At 43.7% G+C, this 19,147-nt stretch overlaps 1 protein-coding gene across 1 annotated transcript in view; it reads left to right on the top strand.

The window, feature by feature from the left end:
• Positions 1-17,464, top strand: part of Lsg1 (large 60S subunit nuclear export GTPase 1) — a 29,350-nt gene extending 11,886 nt beyond the window's left edge. The window contains exons 6-14 of the mRNA XM_057765628.1: positions 5,456-5,516; positions 6,588-6,752; positions 8,461-8,859; positions 10,520-10,621; positions 10,705-10,848; positions 11,190-11,313; positions 13,791-13,870; positions 14,376-14,549; positions 17,021-17,464. Coding sequence (XP_057621611.1) covers positions 5,456-5,516; positions 6,588-6,752; positions 8,461-8,859; positions 10,520-10,621; positions 10,705-10,848; positions 11,190-11,313; positions 13,791-13,870; positions 14,376-14,549; positions 17,021-17,200 — 1,429 coding nt within the window. The 3' untranslated portion in view covers positions 17,201-17,464. The remainder of the gene's footprint in view (positions 1-5,455; positions 5,517-6,587; positions 6,753-8,460; positions 8,860-10,519; positions 10,622-10,704; positions 10,849-11,189; positions 11,314-13,790; positions 13,871-14,375; positions 14,550-17,020) is intronic.
• The last annotated feature ends 1,683 nt before the right edge of the window (positions 17,465-19,147 follow it).

The following is a 19,147-nucleotide window of genomic DNA, read 5'->3' on the forward strand; positions in this document are numbered from 1 at the left end:
ATTTAATAAGAGACATTCGAGTTGTGTTTATAAAATATGTGTAGGAAGAACAGTCAGAAACAGGTTTATTTAATTAAGACTTAAATTTAACTTGTAAAAGAATACATTTCCTTTTATGTTATTGAAAACCTTCGAGAGTTAAATAGTGATGGTGGCAGAGCTTTGTGAATATTCTTAAAACCATGAAAAGGGGCGAGTGGTGCCTCAGCTTTTTAAAGCCACTGTACCTCCCAGTGGCAGAGGTTTGCTGCTGGTGGCTGGGTGTGCATAAGCTCCTCTTAAGTCTTAGGCTCTGCTGAGCTTGGAGATTCTGTCCCCTTCCCATGGGGAGCTTTGGCTGTGCAGAATGGACTTGCGTCCTTCAGAGCTTCCGCAGCAGTTGAGGGTGTGTGTGTTTAATTCCAAAGAGAAGGGGGCACAGCTCTGCAGTGCTGCACTGTTGGCCTTGACAGAAAACACCGTCCACAGGCTTTCCTGTAGTTCAGACTGTCTTTCCTCCTACTTCATTTTGCTGTTTATCCTGGCTTCTGCTGTTTACATATGAGGTTTCCTGAAATGACTGGCATTTTTTATCCATTCATATTTAAGAATGAAGTATTACAAAGCTGTTTAGATATAGTTTGCTTAGTAGTGAACCTCTCTGTAGAGAGACTGGACAGGGATTAGTTATATTTTTTTGGAATACTCTAAGATCTTTCCTTAGTGCCTATCAGGGTTTTATGTTGTATTTTTTTACATTTATTATATTGTGCATGTGTGCCACATGCATGTATGGTCAGAGATCAACTTCAGGAAGTTGGTTCTCTCCTTCCGTCATGTGGGACCTAGAGGATTGAAATTGTGTACTCAGGTTTGATGGCAAACACCTTTACTCATTAAAACCTGTGTGTTTAAGCCCAGCACTTGAGAGGCAGAGGCAGGCGGATCTCTGTGAGTTCGAGACCAGCCTGGTCTACAAGAGCCAGTTCCAGGACAGGCTCCAAAACCACAGAGAAACCCTGTCTCGAAAGAAAAAAAAAAAACCTGTGTGTTTCTTTCTTTTTTTTTTTTCGAGACAGGGTTTCTCTGTAGCTTTTTTGGTTCCTGTCCTGGAACTAGCTCTTGTAGACCAGGCTGACCTCGACTCACAGAGATCCGCCTGCCTCTGCCTCCCGAGTGCTGGGATTAAAGGCATGCACCACCACCGCCCGGCAAACCTGTGTGTTTCTTAAAGTTAAAAAGAGAAAAATAAAAGGAATGAAAATGAAAACACAGCATACCCAAATCTATGGCCAAAGCCAGTTCTAAGTGCCTACATTAAGGAATTGGGGAAGGAGAACACGTGGTGGCGAATATCTTTAATCCCAGCTCTCCAGAGGTAGAGGCAGCTGGATCTCTTGAGTTCCTGAGTTCAAGACCAGCCTGGTCTACACAGTGAGCTCCAGATCAACCACAGCTACAACATGAGACCCTGTCTCAAAAACAAACAATACTAAGTAGGGGTCTAAGACTGTAGCTCTGTTGTGCAGAGTGCTTGCCTATCGTGTACAGACTCCTGGCTTTGATCCTCAACACTACATAACTGGACTTGGTGTCTTAGCCAGTGTTCTATTGCTGTGAGGAGACACCATAACCATGGCAACTCTTGTAAAAGAAAGCATTTAATTGATTTAATTGGGGCTTGCTTATAGTTTCATTGGTTTGGTTCATTCTCATCATGGTGGCGAACATGGTGGCACACAGGCAGCTAGAGAAACAGCTGATAGTTCTACATCTAGACTCACTGCAGCAGGGAGAGACACCAGGATTGGCTTGGGCTTTTGAAAAGCCAAAGCCAACCCCCAGTGACACTTCCTCCAACAAGACCACACCCTAACCCATCTAAAGTGGTGCCACTCCCTGATAACCAAGCATTCAGATCCATGAGCCTATGGGGGTCATTCTTACTCAAACCACCACAGCATGGTACTGCCTATAATCTTTGTTACTGTTTTTATTTTTTGGTTTTTGTTTTTTCGAGACAGGGTTTTTCCATGTAATGTAGCCTTGGATGACCTGGAATTCACTTTGTAGGCCATGCTATCCTCAGACTCAACAGAGATCCTCCTGCCTCTGCCTCCCAAGTGCTGAGATTAAAGGTGTGCACCACCACTGCCCTACCTGCCTATAATCTTGGAGCTCAAAAGATAGAAGCAGGAAGGAGAGAAGTAGTTCCCAAAAGTGTCCTTCTCACCTTCATATATGTTCTTACATAAACCCACATAAAATACATACTTTAAAAATCTTAAATTTTGCCTACTTGTTTTGAGAGGGGGTCTTTCTACGTAGCCCCAGCTGGCCTGGAGCTCAGTGCTGTGGACCAGACTGGACTTGAAGTCACAGAGCTCTTCCTGTCTCAGTCTCCCAAGCACTGGGATTAAAGACTTGTGCAATGTGGCTATGGCACCTTTGAGTCCTACCTCAAAAGACAAAAAGAAAAAAAAAATCAAATAGCTTGAAGATACACTTCACAGAGTTGGGAAAACAAGAACAAACCAAACCTCAAATCAGTAGATGAAAAGAAATAATTAAAGTCAGGGACAAAATTAATGAAATGGAAACGGGGAAAAATCAATGAAATAGAGTTGATTCTTTAAAAAAATGATAAAGATGAACAAGTTCTTTGCCAATGAAAGAGAAGATTCACCAGTAATTAGAGGAAAAGGGGGAGCCATTATGACAGATAGCAATGAAATTTAGAAAATTGTTAGAACATACCTTAAAGCATGTGCTGCACCAAACTGGGAAAATCTTAAAAAAAAAAAAAAAAATTCCAGGAAGGTGTGGCAGAGGGGAGCAGGCATCTTCATGGCACTTTATGTTTATCCCTCCCCTGACATGCTTCCCCTCCCTTCCCCATCTGGTCCGCAATAAAGAGTACTGTTGGGTGGCTGAGCTGGAACAGCGAACCAACCTGGAAACCTTCTGTTCAGGCTCCTTACAGTCTGTGCTCAACTCTTGCTTGGGCCGCTGTGACATAAACAGCCTTACTTCTCTAGGCACTTCTGGTGGCTGTCATTCTTATTCGTTAATGAGGGTCATTACTTTTGTTCTTGTAGGTTGTAGGGGGGGGGACAAAAGCAACTCCATGACTAACAAGTTGTACTGTAGTTACTTTTTATGCCCCTAAGTTAGCATCTGGGTTTCCTCAAGAGAGCCTGTACATGGTTAAAAATTGGAGGTTCAGTTGGAGTATAGTGTTACTTGCTGAACTATTACTGTATTTCCTTTTTAAATTTTTTTTTCATTACGTTTAACTATTTATGAGTATGCACATGGTGGGGACAGACATTGACTACCATGGCACACTTGTGGAAATCAGAGAATTGTGAGAATTGGTTTTATCCTGTACCATATGGGTCAACGTTATCAGTTTATCAGACGACAACAAGCACTTTTACCAGCTGAGACATCTTACCAACCCATTCCTTAATATAGCAGTATGTTTTAATTACACAGTATGGTTGGTATCACATAGAAATAGACCTGAATTATCCAGAAATATTAGTGAAGTGACTGCTGCCACATCATTAATAGGAAATATTTTATTGATGTCTTTCCTATGACAGATGTCTACTGTTTGCTAACAGTCTGACTAAGCCATCTGTCTCTTTAATTTCAACAGCAGTTATCAAAAAAGATTTGATACATAACACGGAGGAAATGCAGGAAAGTGGCTGAGGCTCGGGCAAAGAACATTCTGTTCCAATGAGGCGTTTCTCCTGTATTGCTGCCAAATGCCTCCCGCAGGCTAGCCTGAAGTGTCCTCCTCTTGAGATTGGAAGCTGTTTATCCCTCTCTGTGTTGGTAGATAGAGCTAGTGTTTTGTTTGTCTTGTTGTGGTTTAGGCTTAGTTTTTGCAATCATTTAGCTTAATGTGGTTTTGAAAGTGAGGTTCACCCTGAGGGAGATACTGAAATAGCTTAATTAGAGAAGTTCAAAACAGTTTGTTAAAAATTAGCCAATCCAAGTCAGCGCTTGCCTTTAATCCCATAGTTGTGAGGTAAGCACAGCAGATATAGTTCGAGACCAACATAGTGAATTCTTTTTCTCAAAAAACAAAGTTTGCTGACCAAATTAGAATTTGGTGAGAGCTCTATAGGGGCATTGCATCTGCAATTAATCTCTTTCCAGTGGTAGCCACATGCCCTGACCATGTTCCTAGGCACAGAGGCTGAAGGAAGGGAGGGGCCTCTGAGAGACCGGAAGTAAATGTTCTAAGGAGGAAAATGCTGCAGTGTGCAGCATGTTGACCTGTGTGTCCCTTCTGCATCTAGCTGAACTGGAGAGGCTTGCTGTCAGCTGGAGAAAGCTGTCTTACTGTCACATCTTACATGTGGACAGACATCTTACATGTAGACTTGACATCCATGCTTCACTGTGGTACCTTAAGCTGACACTTAGTTGTATTTTATTGTTTAAACACATCCGCCGAGCCTGTGGGTGATCATTGACTGGGTATGCACTCTCCTCTCTGGAACCTTGGGTCTAAATACAATACTGGCTTATAATGGGAGCTGGCAACAAGTGATGCGTGTGAATTCAGATCAGACTGAATACTTAGTAAACTTCACCTTGAGGTAGTTAGGATGCTCTTATCTGACCCAAAGTTACTAAAAGAAGTAGTAGAAGGTTAGCAATGAAGTCATCGAGTCCTCTAAGCCAAACTAGAACAGTAGACTGTTGAAGAGTGTGGCCTCTGGTCCAGACTGCCTGGGTAACCATTCTGGCTTCATTGCCTATTAGCTGATTTTGGGCAGATTATATAATTATAATATACATTATAGAAACTGGAAATAATATGCCTTAAGGAATTAGTATGTCAGCTACTTAATGTATGGAAAGTATTTCCTATTATTATATTAATATATGGCAGTGGTTCCTTTTTAAATGCTTTTCTAATTTGAGAATGTCATACATAAAATTTTTTTGATAACCCACTGAGTCCAGTTTGTGCTTCCCATATACTCATGGTTATGAGGGCCTCCACTGGAGCAAGGTGGATGGACCAGGGGCTACACATAAAGAAAACTGAGCCTCCTGAAGCCTTCAGATGTCATTAGTCCCTTGGCACAGGAAGAGAACATGAGCCCCCCGTCCTACTCTAAGCAGAAATGGTGACCGGCTTGATCTTGCTCAGGTCTTGTGCAGACAGCTATGCTGCCAAGTTCATGAGTGTACTAGTCCTGCTGTATCTAGAAGACATGACTTCACCCTGGTTCTCAGCTTCTGACCCTTACAATCTTTCTGTCCCCTCTTCCTCAAGGGTTCCTGAACATTGAGGCAAGGAAATGGGATATATGGGAAATGTGGCTGAGCATTCCACAGAAACCTGATCTCTGTACTTTAACCTGTTGTGAGTTTCTGTGCTAAGCACTGTGTCAGTCAGTGGTCGCTTTTACTTTACAGTAACTAGATTGTCTCATTTTCTCCCCAGTGATATTGTGGTCCAGATAGTAGATGCTCGAAACCCACTCCTGTTTAGATGTGAGGATTTGGTAAGTAAAGTTTGATTTAGATCCTTGGGACGGTAAAGAGAGGAAAGATGTCCTCACAGCAGTAACTGAGCAAGCATTCTGTCTTCTCTGGCTCCCCTCGCTGTGCAAGGTCAGAGGTTTGCTCCAGCACTTGTTTCATCTGTAGAAAGCACAGAGATTTGCCTGCTGTGTTTTAGCTGCTGGGGTGGAAGGTACTTTATTGTTAGTCATTTGCTGGTTACTTGTTTTCAGGAGATAGCAGTCAGGATGGCATATTACTTTTTTTAAAGATATTCCAGTCGCTTTTTAATACATCACACTAAATACTTTGTTTTCACATACCGTTACACCTATGCTATCTTACAAATGAACTAAGCTTATAGGATACAGAGTAGCACTAAGGCATAAAGATCACTTAAAATGATGTAATGCATGAACCCATGAAACTCCTTACATATGTGATGTACATATTTTCATTAGAACAACTGTAGTGGTTTCTCTAAACTCATGAGTAACAGAAATTGTAATGCTTCTTTTAAAGTTCTTTTCAGAGCTCACAGAAAGGATCAATTAGTAGAATATATCAAAGTTTCTAATATTTAAATTAGGAAGTGATTTAAGGACCTCCTTTGAGGTGGCTCAGCAGGTGTGAAGGCACTTGCTACATAAGCCTGGTGACCTAAGTTTGACCCCTTTTGAAACCATGTAAAGTGGGACCAATAGAACTGACTCCTAGTTCTCCTCTGACCTCCACATACATGCTGTGTCATGTTTGCATGTACACACATTGTGCACACACGATAATAAATAATTTGTTAAGGAAAGTGATTTAAGCCAGGTGTTTAGCAGTGGTGCACACCTTCAATCCCAGCACTTGGGAGCAAGAGGCAGGTGGATCTCTATGAGTTCAAGACCAGCCTGCCTCCAGAGCAAGTTCTAGAGCAGCTGGGGCTACACAAAGAAACCCTGTCTTGAAAACCCAAAATAGAGAGAGAGTAATTTAAAGTAGGGAGGTCATAAAAACTTAAATTGGGAATCTCCAGTGTTTGTCTCACTTGTTTGAACAGACTGAAAATGCCTTTGTCTTTACAGGAATGTTACGTGAAGGAGATTGATACCGCTAAGGAGAACGTTATCCTGATAAACAAGGCAGACTTGCTGACTGCTGAACAGCGCCTTGCCTGGGCCTCACACTTTGAAAAAGAAGGTGTGAAGGTTATTTTCTGGTCAGCTTTGGGAGAAACCCTTCACTCTAAGGTAACAGGGACTGGGGGCCTTTCTCAAGGTGGATTTAAGGAATTGCTTTGATTTGATTGATGTGCTTTGTTTATATTGGTAGTTTGTAAGAGTTACTTTTATATGGGGAGTTCCTTCCCTAGTGCTGTGTTCGTAGGATAGACTATAGAAAATACTTAGAATCTTTAATCAAATCATACCGATGCGTTGTGATTTTGGATAATTGGAGATGCCCAGTGTCACTTGTGGAACCGTAAAGAAGTTTCATAGTGGTTTTGTATTTGCTTATTTTAAGAGAAACTTCTCAGTGTACACTGTACAGCTAAAGGATGTGGTAGCTTGTCATGGTTTATCAGGGTCTGAGTTTGTTTTTAAGACAAACTCAACTTGAATTAAGATAAATTATGCTATTTCTTTTACCTTTAATCCAGATTTTACTAAAACAACAAAGATCATGGGATCTTTGATATTTAGAAGACATTTAGTAGTAATATTCCCCTTCTTTTTTCTGACTTTGATGGTTATGTAGGTGCTATGCAGGCTGGGTGTTGTGGAGAACACCTTCAATCCCAGCATAGTCAGAAGTGTCTCTCTGAGTTTGAAACTGTCCTGATCTACGTAGAGTCCCGTGACAGCCAGGGACTACACAAGAAGACCTGTCCCCGTCCCGTCCATCCGCCCGGCCAAAAAGTAGATTCTGTGAATATAACACTTTTTCATAAATGAGCTCATAATTTACTGAGCTCTAAGCTCCAACTGAAAGAAGAAATTCCTTCCTCCGCTTCCTGTCAGATGGTCATGTTATCTCCCACTGACTGTTTTGAGCTTAGGCTGTAACTCAGTAGAAGTGTCTGCCAAGCATGCAGAAAGAAGGTTCTAGTCTCTTAACACTAGCAATGACAACTGCCTTAGGACCAGGCAACATATTCCTTTTTCATCTGTGACTTCGGAAAGTTCTTCCTTTCTGAAACTAAGTTACTCCCTAATCTTTGATCTGAGAATTTATTCTGTGTCTGCTTGGTTCCTTCCTATACATTTTTTTCCTTCCGATAATCTTGTACACAGTATTTTTTGGACTTTATCTTGGGACTACCACTAAAATTTATGGAACCTAATTGAACGTATTTATTCCATGTGTTGTCTGCTAGGACATATGTGGATAGATTCTAGAGCTGGGAAGAAAGCTCAGTGAGTAAAGTGCTTGCCTTTAAGGGTGCACGTCTTTAATCCCAGCCCTTGGGGGTCAGAGGCAGGCAAACCTCAGTGAGTTCAAGGCCAGCCTGGTCTACATAGTAAGACCCTGTATCTATTAGTCTATTAGTTGTAGCAATAATAATAATAGCCAATCTAAAATGATATTTTGCTATTCCAGAGTTTCATACACAAGCTTCTGTTCCGTAGTACTTTTTGACTTGTTCAAAGCAATTATAAAAGCAAAGCAAGGTTGGAGTATAGCTCGGTGGTATAGTCTTGCTTCATATGCAAAAACTCAGTCATAGCACAGCAGAAACAGCGCAACCAGAGCCAAGGTCTGCCTCTCTTGCCCTCCCGAGGGCACTCTGCTGATAGACCATCCGCCTGTGCGCTCGTGTGGACAGATTGCTGTGCTGCGCCCCTGTGAACCACATGCCTGTCTCCAGCATATTTCCTTTTCTCCTTCTGTAACTAGTCCCCTGAGTGACAAGTGCACTTACACAGGTCTGAAGGTTTGTGGTTGTTATTTTATCAGGACCAAGAAAACAGTGTTGCTGAAGAAGCCAACAGGATTGAGTTTGAAAATTCCAGTTCGGATGAGAATGAACTTCCACGCAGAAATTGGCTCTCACTTGGTGAGGAGTCCGCAAGTGACGAGGATGACAGTGAGTATGAGGACTGTCAGGAGGAGGAGGAGGACTGGCAGACGTGCTCAGAAGACAGCAGCCCTGAGGAGGAGGAAGACAAGGAAGGCTGTGCTCAGGACTGGAAAGAACACTGTCCTGTCGATTCTGAGACTCAGAACAGGGAAAAACCAGAAAACCAGCAAATGAACAATTGTAGCCAGCTGGTGTCAAAGCAGGAACTACTGGAGCTCTTTAAGAAGCTGCACACGGGGAAGAAGGTGAAGGATGGACAGCTAACTGTTGGGCTGGTAAGATGGAGTAGATCACGAACTAGCACCACATGGGCGTCTTCTTTCCCTGCCCTTCATAGCTACACATCCCCAGAGAGTCAAGCTTCTGGCGCAGTAGGGAGCATGCTGCCTACTGAGCATGCTGCCTACTTGTTGCCCCTGGCATAATGGGATGAGGACCAGGATCCAACTCAAAGGAAACATTTCTGGGTTTATAGTGTTTACATACATGTTTATATTAAATGTATTCTATGATCTTCTTCCAGCTCAGTTCTTTGTCACTGAGAGACGAGAATAAGTTTTTGACGTTGTTGCCAGACTTCAGTGCTGTGCTCTGTTGACATCCTGTGATCCTTGCCAGATTATACTGTTCCATATACCATTAGGAAGAATCCAGCCCTGGGAAGGCAAACCATGACAGATATTTTCATTGCATAAACATAACAGAAATGGTAAAAATTAGATCAGATCCCAACTATATTACCTAATTCTGAAGGTGACTGTGGAACTGCCCACACCCCAAGGATACTGCATGGCTCTAGGGTACACAGCACGGCTCTAGGGTACACAGCACGGCTCTAGGGGGCACAGCACGGCTCTAGGGCGCAGCACGGCTCTAGGGTACACAGCACAGCTCTAGATGACCCATCCTTGGCTAAGGACACATAAGCTGTTAGAGAAGACATTTATACTAAAGATCTTTCCAGGGAAACAAAACCGTGGAAGGTCGCAGCAGGTATGTAGTCTCTCAGCTCTTCAGCTAAAATTAGGTGTAACTAATCCTCATTGTATTTAGACTCTTTCCTGAGTCCCATCACCTAAAATAAAACAGGAGGCCTACTTACAATGTAGGGTCTACAGAGATGACTCAGCAACCGAAAGCACTGGCTCCTTTTACAGAGGACCTGGATTTGGTTCCCAGCACCCACATGACAGGTCACAGCTGTCTCTAATCCCAGTTTCAAGGAATCTCAACCCTCTTCTGACCTCTGGGTATTGCCTGCATGTGGTACACACATATAAATGAAGGTAAAACACTCTTACACATAAATAAAAATAAAATCTTAATTAAAAAGAAAGATGAAGTAAATGGTGTTTTTGTGTATTGTTCTTGCTACAGACCTGCCTTTGGAGTTAGGCAGGCATGGTGTAATTCCCAATTTCACAGTAGAACTAACCTGAACACAGAAAATTTCTTAATTTCTCTGAGTTTTAAGGCTATATTCTCTGCCAAAAATTTGTTCCCATGTGTATCAGAAAACCGGGTTTCTCTACATGTGTCTTCGATTTCTAGCTCTCTGAATTCTTAATTCAGGGCATCATCCGGACGAAGCTTAGCTCCCTAATCTACAAACAGCTCTGCATAGCCTGCCACCTTCTGCTGGCCCGGACTAAAAAGCCTGGGAGTTTTCAGATGTTTGCAGCTTGTAATTATTGTTTCCTGACGCTCAGCTCACCCCTTGTTAAAGATGCAGTGGGAACAGTGAAGTGCCGAGAAATGGAACATTAGGGGCAGGCAGAGGGCATGAGGATATTGTGGGCAACAGCAAAGTCTGCAGAAACAAAATCCATACGGCTGTGCTGTGTGTCAGAGCTGAGTCTGAGTTTGTAAAGCCAAGAGAATGAAAGGTGAACATTAGCATTTCTACCCCTCCGGTAACTTCTGGTTCTCTTCCAGGTGGGCTATCCTAATGTTGGGAAAAGCTCAACCATCAACACTATCATGGGCAACAAGAAAGTGTCTGTGTCTGCCACGCCTGGCCACACCAAGCATTTCCAGGTACAGGAATTTCTTCACCACAATGCTATTTCTCTTCCCTTCCACTCGCCATGTGTCCATCATAAGCTGCTTGTGTCTTTCAGACTCTGTATGTGGAGCCTGGCCTCTGCCTGTGTGACTGCCCGGGCCTGGTGATGCCGTCCTTTGTGTCTACTAAAGCAGAGATGATTTGCAATGGGATTCTCCCAATTGACCAGATGAGAGATCACGTTCCACCTGTATCACTAATATCCTTTCTGTTTCAGGACCACTCTGGTTTTTAATGTGTAAGGCTTTGAGAATTTTTAGGGCATTACCTTCTAACAGCATAATTGTAGGCATTGGAAGCAAAGACATGGTCCTTTGTATCTCCATTAGGATAGTCTCTCAAAGTTAGGGTTTGTTTATAATATTGTTCCTTAAAGTAAAGAATGCATTTAAAAGTGATCATTGGTGTGTAAAGCTATTTAAATGAATCAGTCACTATAATCTGCTTAGAGGGAGAACATGTGTCAGAAGCAGCAAAATAGTGTGTTTGGATGCTGTGGGAGTACAGTCAGTTCAAGAGTGGATTCCTTGACAAGTTTACGTTTGCCAGAATATCCCACGATGTGTTTTGGAAGCTACCTATGGTATTAACATTATAAAACCTAGAGAAGATGAAGACCCCTGCCGACCTCCAACCTCAGAAGAGCTGCTAACAGCTTATGGATGTGAGTTGTCTGTCATTTTAAATCATAGAAGTCTGGAAAGGGTCACTAGGCATCAAACCCAGGGCTAGTAGCATGAACCACACCTCCACCACCACCCCCGTTTCATTCTAATGACATAAGGACTGAATTTCATCTGATACTTACATAGCGTCGGTATTTCCTGTTTACAAGAACGACCACACGTGTACAGTTGCTCTACCACTGTCCAAACAAAGCTCGGTAGAATAAAGCCTCTGGCCATGAATTTTAAAGGCACTTCCAAGTTACTCCAATTTTATTTTGTGTTTCTTTTTAAAATGTATTATTTTAACTTATGTATATGTATGAGGTTATATGTACATGAGTGCTGGTGCCCGTGATAGTCAGAGGCATTGGAGCTGAAGTTACTGTGATTGTGAACCGCTCAGAATGGGTGCTGGGAATTGAACTTGGATCCCTTGAGTCCTCTGTAGGAGCCACACACGCTCTTTGCTACCCAACCCTTTCTCCAGTGCCTACTTTGTATTTCTTTGATTTTTGTCTTTGTTTGAAGCAGTCTCACTGTTACCCGGCCAGTCTAGAACTCACAGATGGCCTGCCTTTGCCCACTGAGTGCTGGAATTTATCTCTTTCTTTCTTAAGATTTTTTAAAAATTTTATTTTCTGTTTTGCCTACATAATGTCTGTGAATCGTGTGCGTGCCTGGTGCCTGAGGAGGCAGTGAATGCCCTGGAACTGGAGTCACAGGCAGTTGTGAGGCACCGTGTGGGTGCTGGGAATTGGACCGGGTCCTCTGAAGAGCGACCTCTGCTCTTAACTGCCAAGCCATCTCTCCAGCCCTACTTTGTTTTTTTTTTTTTAATATTTATTTATTTATTATGTATACAATATTCTGTCTGTGTGTATGCCTTCAGGCCAGAAGAGGGCACCAGACCTCATTACAGATGGTTGTGAGCCACCATGTGGTTGCCGGGAATTGAACTCAGGACCTTTGGAACAGCAGGCAATGCTCTTAACCTCTGAGCCATCTCTCCAGCCCCCTACTTTGTATTTCTTTAAATGCTGGTGAAGTTGAAATATTTTCTCTTAACTTTTTATTGATTCTTTGTAGATTTTACATCATGCATTCTGATTCTATCCAAAAAGCAAAAACAAATAAAAGTCTTAGCGTGGAAGATACAGTAAGTCACACAAGTATACCCGTATAGTCCACACATCTTCACTCACAAGTATTCGTTGCAGTGAGTCATTGGTCTGGTTTGAAGCCTGCTTCTGCTACACCCTCGATACTGGGCCCTCACTGGGACTCCTCTTAGATATCCTGTTGTAGCCTTGTGTTGTGGAGATCCTGCAGCTTTGGTCTGGAGGTCTGGCCTTTTACATGCTCCAGCAGTTCATAGATGGGGTGGGTGTTGGGGTAAAGTTGGAACATTTTTTTTTTCCCCAAGTTTTTGACCTTTTATATTGCTTCTAGAAATCATAGGGGTTTTGTTTGTTTGTTTGTTTCTATGCATTGTTTCTGTCTTAATTTAGAGGTTTTTTTGTTGTTGTCCTATATGTAACTAGATCCTGTGTAATCCTACCCATACCTTCCACCCTCACCCTGTGCTTATGTTTGGTTTTTTGGGCGCTATAAAAGTTCCCAGTTATAATGTAGTATTTTTCCTTTGGGACTAGCCTGGGTTTGATGTTTTACATGTGGGGGCCATCCTTGTTCCCAGAGTGCAACTGTGTAATATTTAATGTGGGGGGGGATGCACGTGTCTCTGTAGGGGTTTGCACATGAGTACAATGCCCTCAATGGTCATGAGTGAGGTTGAATTCCCTGGAGCTGGAATTACAGCTGTGAGACACTGGCTGTGGGCTGAGACCTGAGCTTCGTTGGGTCTTCTGCAAGAACAGTGCATAACCACGGAGCCATCTGTCCAGACCATTTAGGTCTTTTAATATATCTAAATTTATTTTTGTGTGTAATGGGAATTAGGACTCAAAATCTTCTAAATTTAAAAGGCCAGCGTAGCTAGTTTGCACATGGGCTGAGTTTTGAACTCAGCCTTTCTACAAAAACAGTTGTGCTCTCTCCTTGCTACTAAGTGAAAGAGAATTAGAGCGATCTTGGTATGTTTGGGAAGCTGACAATCAGGTGTAGCTATTAAATTAGGGAGAGTTTGCTGTGTTGCCTTTTGTTCTGCAGATAATATTCTCCTGCAGGTAGCCTCCATGAGTAAATGCCTAAAATCAGGGTTAGAAGGAATAACTAATTATGAGAAACCAAACGTGCCTGTCATGGTGCTAAGTGGTTAGATATTAGATAAGCTGCAGTGTCTGCTGTGCCTTAGCAATGTTTTTGATGATGATGATGAAGAAGAAGTGTGTTTCACGCTGAGAGGAAATTAGTTTCACATAGGGCTGTGGGAAGGGACCTAGTGCACATCAGCCCAGTCACGCTGTTGTGTCAACTCCTAAATGAGCTCTCACACAGTTGGTTTCTCTCACAGGCATGCGAGGATTCATGACAGCACATGGACAACCAGACCAGCCTCGGTCTGCACGCTACATCCTAAAGGACTACGTCAGAGTAAGTGAGCCTGTTCTGTTGCCCTGAGTAAGTAAGCTTTCTTTTCCCTACACTGAGTTCTTAGCTCATGACGGCCTGGTAAGGAGATATTTCCCATTGGGATGGACTGATGCCCAGGTGGGCTGTTTCTAGTGGTGCTAGGGCTTGACCTGTGGGCCTCACACATGCTGGACAGGTGCTCCACCACTCAGCCCAGCCCTCCAAAGTGACCTTAATTTCAGACTCCCACCTGATGTTCCCAAGGCTAGTGTGTCCTCACATAGAAGAACACTGAAGACTACTTGGTAGAAATGACGAGCAGGTGAACAAGGTCACAGAGAAGGAAGAGTTGCTGTATGCTCCAGGGCCCTGGGAGGAGCTGGGTGTCAGAGTTAGGGCTCTGCAGGTGCATCAGACCAAACTCAGATCAACAGAAAGCTGCTCCGCCCTCTGCCCGGTTGACACTTGCCATGAGGACCTTTACCGTCTTAGGGTAAGGTGGTTACGGTATGCTGTTTCACTGCAGGGAAAGCTGCTGTACTGCCACCCTCCTCCTGGGAGAGACCCCGTGACCTTCCAGCATCAGCACCAACAGCTCCTGGAGAACAAAACGAAGGGTGAAGAAGTACGGCAACAGCCAGGCAGAAACCAGAAAGCCAAACAGATTGAAAATATAGTTGACAAAACCTTTTTCCATCAGGTAAGAAAAAGAGGCTGAGAAAAAGAAAAAGAGGCTGCATTTAACTCTCATCCAGTGCATTTAAAAATTCAAAATATTTACTATTTTAAGCATCTAGTGGACTGGAAAGGCAGCTCAGTTATTAAAAGCACTCAATTTTCCAGAGAACCTGAGTTTGATTCCCAGCACCCTCATCATGAGGCTCACAGTCACCTGTAATTCCAGGTCTGGGGATCCAATATCCTCTTCTAGCCTTCATGGGCACTATAAGTTCACATAACACACTTTTCTTTCTATGTGTATGAATGTTTTCTCTGCATCATGTATATGTCTGTGGAAATCAGATCCCCTGTAGTGGAGTTACTGATGGTTGTGAGCCACCATGTGGGTGCTGATGTTGAACCTGGGTCCTCTGCAACAGGTACCCCACTGAGATCTCTCTCTGCCCCCACTTTTTTACTTTGGGTCTTGCTTTATGACTCTAGCTGACCTTAGCTTCCCTAGTGCTGAGATTACAGATGTGCATTGTCACATCTGGCTCCACACACAGTTTATACTATGCTCACATTTGCACAGCCGTTACCACCAGTTTAGAATTTTATCACTCCAGAAAGAAACCCCATGCTGTTGACATCCACTCATTTTCTGTCTCCCATGTCAGCCACTAATCCGCTCTTTTTCTGTATGTGGGGTTGTCTGCTCTGGACATGTCACGTGAGTGAAGTCGTGCTGTGATCTTCTGTTCCTTCGCTTAGCTGTTTCTTGGTCCGTCTGTGGTAGAGCATGTGTCCATACGTCGTTCCTTTTTACTACAAATGAGTTGCTGTAAAAAAGTCCCATTCACCAGTTGATAGACATTTGGGTTGTTTTCACGCTTTGGCTAATATAATTAGGCTAGGTCTGCATGTGTATATTTGTGTAGTGTGCGTTTTCACATCTCATGAATAAGCACTGCAGAACTGGAGTGCTTCGATCATTTGTAAAGCTGTGCTTTTAGCTCGTGGGGTGCAGCCATACTGTCTAGACATGGCTGTGGATTTCATGTTCCACATCTGTGCCGTGCTTGCCATCTATTGGTGCTGTTTCACCATCTCGAAGTCATCTCTGGGTCAGCTTTTATTTCCCTGGCGCTTCGTGATGAACAGCAGCATTTCACAGACTCGGGGTGCCTGCATTTCCTGCACAGAAACGAGTTGTAAGAGGTTTTTGTTGGTGGTGGTGGTGGTGTGTATGTGTGTGTTTAGGGGGATGAAACAAGGTCTTATGTGACCGCCCTGGTCTTTAACTCCTCCTGATCCTTCCACCTCCATATCCCATGTGTGCCTCCACGTACCGAAGACTTCTGTATACACCCCAGACAAGGTGAGGTGGTGCACCCAGTACTCACGTTCTGCTGCCACATCCACACATAAGCATCTCTCTCTTCCACAGATAGGCATGTGTGCACATGCACATGTAAAAAATAAGCGAGTGAATATTAGTAACTTGAATCACTTCATCATAACTGGTAGCTTTTTCTTTTTCTTTGCTTGTTTGGTTGGTTGGTTTTGTTATTATTTTTGTTTTTTCAAGACAGGGTTTCTCTGTATAACAGCCCTGGTTGTCTTCGGACTAACTCTGTAGATCAGGCTGGCCTCGAACTCACAGAGATCTACCTACCTCTTCCTTCCAAGTGCTGGGTTTAAAGGCTTGCCCCTCTGCACCCAGCAGCTGGTAGCATTTTTTTTCAATGTCAGGTTTATGTACAAGAGTTAAGTCATTTGGTTGTGTTTAATACACATTTTCAATATTCTTAAATGGGCACTGGAGAGATGGCTCAGTGGCTAAGAACCTATGTTGCTCTTGCAGGGAACCTGGGTTTGGTTCCCAGTGTCCACAAGTGTCCTCAGGACATTCAGTTTGCAGAGATTTCTGAAGGCATTGCATAAGAAAGCTGAAAATTTCTTTATGCAAAAAAAATCTATTTAGACTTTAAATTAATGTCCATATCTAAATCTTCACCCCTAAGAGTAATATTTTACGGTGTGTGTTAGTCCTGGGATATTACTTTATAATTTTTATTCATTTTATAAATAAACTGAATATTTCTTGAGCGTCAGTGTCTGGTGTGAGCTGAAGCAGCTTGACATCCATGGAGCTTCAAGCTCTATGTTGGGGTACACCTAAAATCCCAGCACTCCAAAGGCAGAGAACCGGGAATTCAAGATTTGCTTGGACTACACAATAAGACCTTGACTCAAAAAAGAAAAAAAAAGTAGAAATTCCCAGGAAATAGTTTGAATTGTGTGGGTTTGGATGGTTTTAGATGACATTGGAAGCTACTGGACTAAACACTCAGCAAGGAAGGCTGGGAAAGAGGTGAGCTAAGAGGGAGTGCTGGGAGGCCTAGCGTGACGGCAGGGAGTGAGGAAGGAGCCAGAGGAGAGCCATTTGCTGAGTGACTTGCTCCTGGTCCTGAGAAGCCTGCTCATGTCTCCCGTATTTCCTCGCAGGAGAATGTCAGAGCACTGACCAGAGGGGTCCAGGCTGTGATGGGCTACAAACCTGGGAGTGGCCCGCTGACCACAGCTGCTGTGAGTGCTGAGAACGTGGCTGGGAAGCCCTGGAAAAAACATGGCAACAGAAATAAAAAAGAGAAAAGTCGTAGGCTCTACAAGCACCTGGATATGTGAATTGGCTCTACAGAAATGGCGTCTGCACTGTGCAGGTGGAAAAGGACCAGAGTCACTACTGCACGTGGGGCTCTCCAGACACTGGCACTGTGGATTGCACCAGAAGTCTTGACAACTGACAGCCTTTGGAAGCACTGACTGTGGCTGTAGTAGTCACCGAGGTGCCCCCAGAAGTGCCCTGCAGAAGACTGATGGATGTGTGTGTAAACATACATACAAATGCATATTAACTTTGATTTTAAAAAGTTATTAAAATTAATTTTCCACTAATTGATATTTTTATTGGCTTAAATAGGTAAGCTGCCATTCATACATTTCATGTTATAATTTTAATTTGCCAAAATATGACTAGGGGAGGGTCTGGAGAGATGGCTCAGCAGTTAAGAGCCCTGGTTGCTCTTCCTGAGGACCCGTTTGGTCCTAGCACCCACATGGCAGCTCACAACCATCTATAACTCCAGTTTCAGGGAATCCAACAACCTCTTGTGGCCTTGATGGGTACCAGGAACACATCCATGAATATGGTTCACAGGCAGAAAGAGCTGACTGGGAATGGAGTGGGCTTGAGAAACTTCAGATCCCACCCCCAGTGACACCTCCTCTAACACCTACTCCTTTCCAAACCGTTCTACCAACGGGGGACCAAGCATTCAAATATGTGAGCCTATGGAGCCCTTTTCATTCAAACCACCTTTTAGGGTCACCTCTAGGAAGCAGAGAAAGCCCTGAGTGAGCGATTGTGTGCTGTGTAGTGGGCACAGCATGTCAAGGACCTCAAAGCCTTTCGCCAGCCCCTGGGCCTCACCCCAAGGGGAAATGGCAGAGGCTTCCCTTCTGGCCTGTGTGTTGATGTTGATGTAGCTTTCTCCCTCTGAACAGTTTACGGTCCAGAGATTGCTCCTCCAGAGGCTAGCTACACCTGTGTCCTTGATCCAGCTATTTACCTTAAACCCCGCCTCCTCGTTCAGCTCTGTAATAATCCTGTCTCTCGGGATGAGCTTCGAGGGTGCTGTGGTTTCTCCATTAGCAAGCTCCACCCACCTGACTCCAGTTCTTGTGTGTGTCTATGTATCTGTCTTTTCTTCATTCCGTCACTGTCCCCGTCAAGTGCCTGGAGCATACCTCACACTCAGGCCATCCCCACCTCAGTTTCCTAAGAGCCGGACTTACAGGTGTGAGCACCACACCCAGTAAGAAACTACAGTTAGTTAGCAAATATTTATCCACCAGCTGCCTTGTAGCAGGAAAACAACCCATAAAGAAACCAAAGTTAGGGGAGGAAGGATTGTAGGAGCCAGTGGGGTCAAGGACACCACAAGAAAACTCATAGAATCGACTAACAGGCTCATAGGGGTTCACAGAGACTGAACCAACGAGGGAGCCTGCGTGGGAGAGACCTCGACTCCCTGCATATTGACAGTTGTGTAGCTTGGTCTTGTGGGACTCCTAACAGTGGGAGCAGGGGCTGTCTGTTACCTGCTTTTGGGACCCTTCCCTCCTACTGGATTGCCTCGTCCAGCCTTAATAGGAGGCAAGGTGCCTAGTCTCGCTTGATATACCACGCATGGCTAGCTGATATCCCTGGAAGGTCTGCCCTTCTCTGAAAAGAAACAGAGGAGGAGTGGAGGGGAAGCTGCAGTCAGGATATAAAAAACAAAAGATTAAACAACAAAGAAACAAAAGTTGGAAAGCCATGCAAACAGGAGCAAGAACTCACCTGGAGGTTAGCTATAGCCAGATCACATGGAGCCTTGACGTCCTAAAGGGATTCTAGGTATGGAAAATAAGGTAACCGTGTATATGAAGGAACAATGAAGTGTATTGTATTCATTTAAATAATGAAGAACTGTCCATAAGTAGGTCATACTTGGAATCCACCCACGGAGGCAGGAGGAGCAGAGACTCAATGTATCTCAGCTACTTAGAAATAAGGGGAAAATATGTATG

The sequence above is a fragment of the Chionomys nivalis genome, chromosome 3 (assembly GCF_950005125.1).
Source record: "Chionomys nivalis chromosome 3, mChiNiv1.1, whole genome shotgun sequence".
Lineage (NCBI taxonomy): Eukaryota > Metazoa > Chordata > Mammalia > Rodentia > Cricetidae > Chionomys > Chionomys nivalis.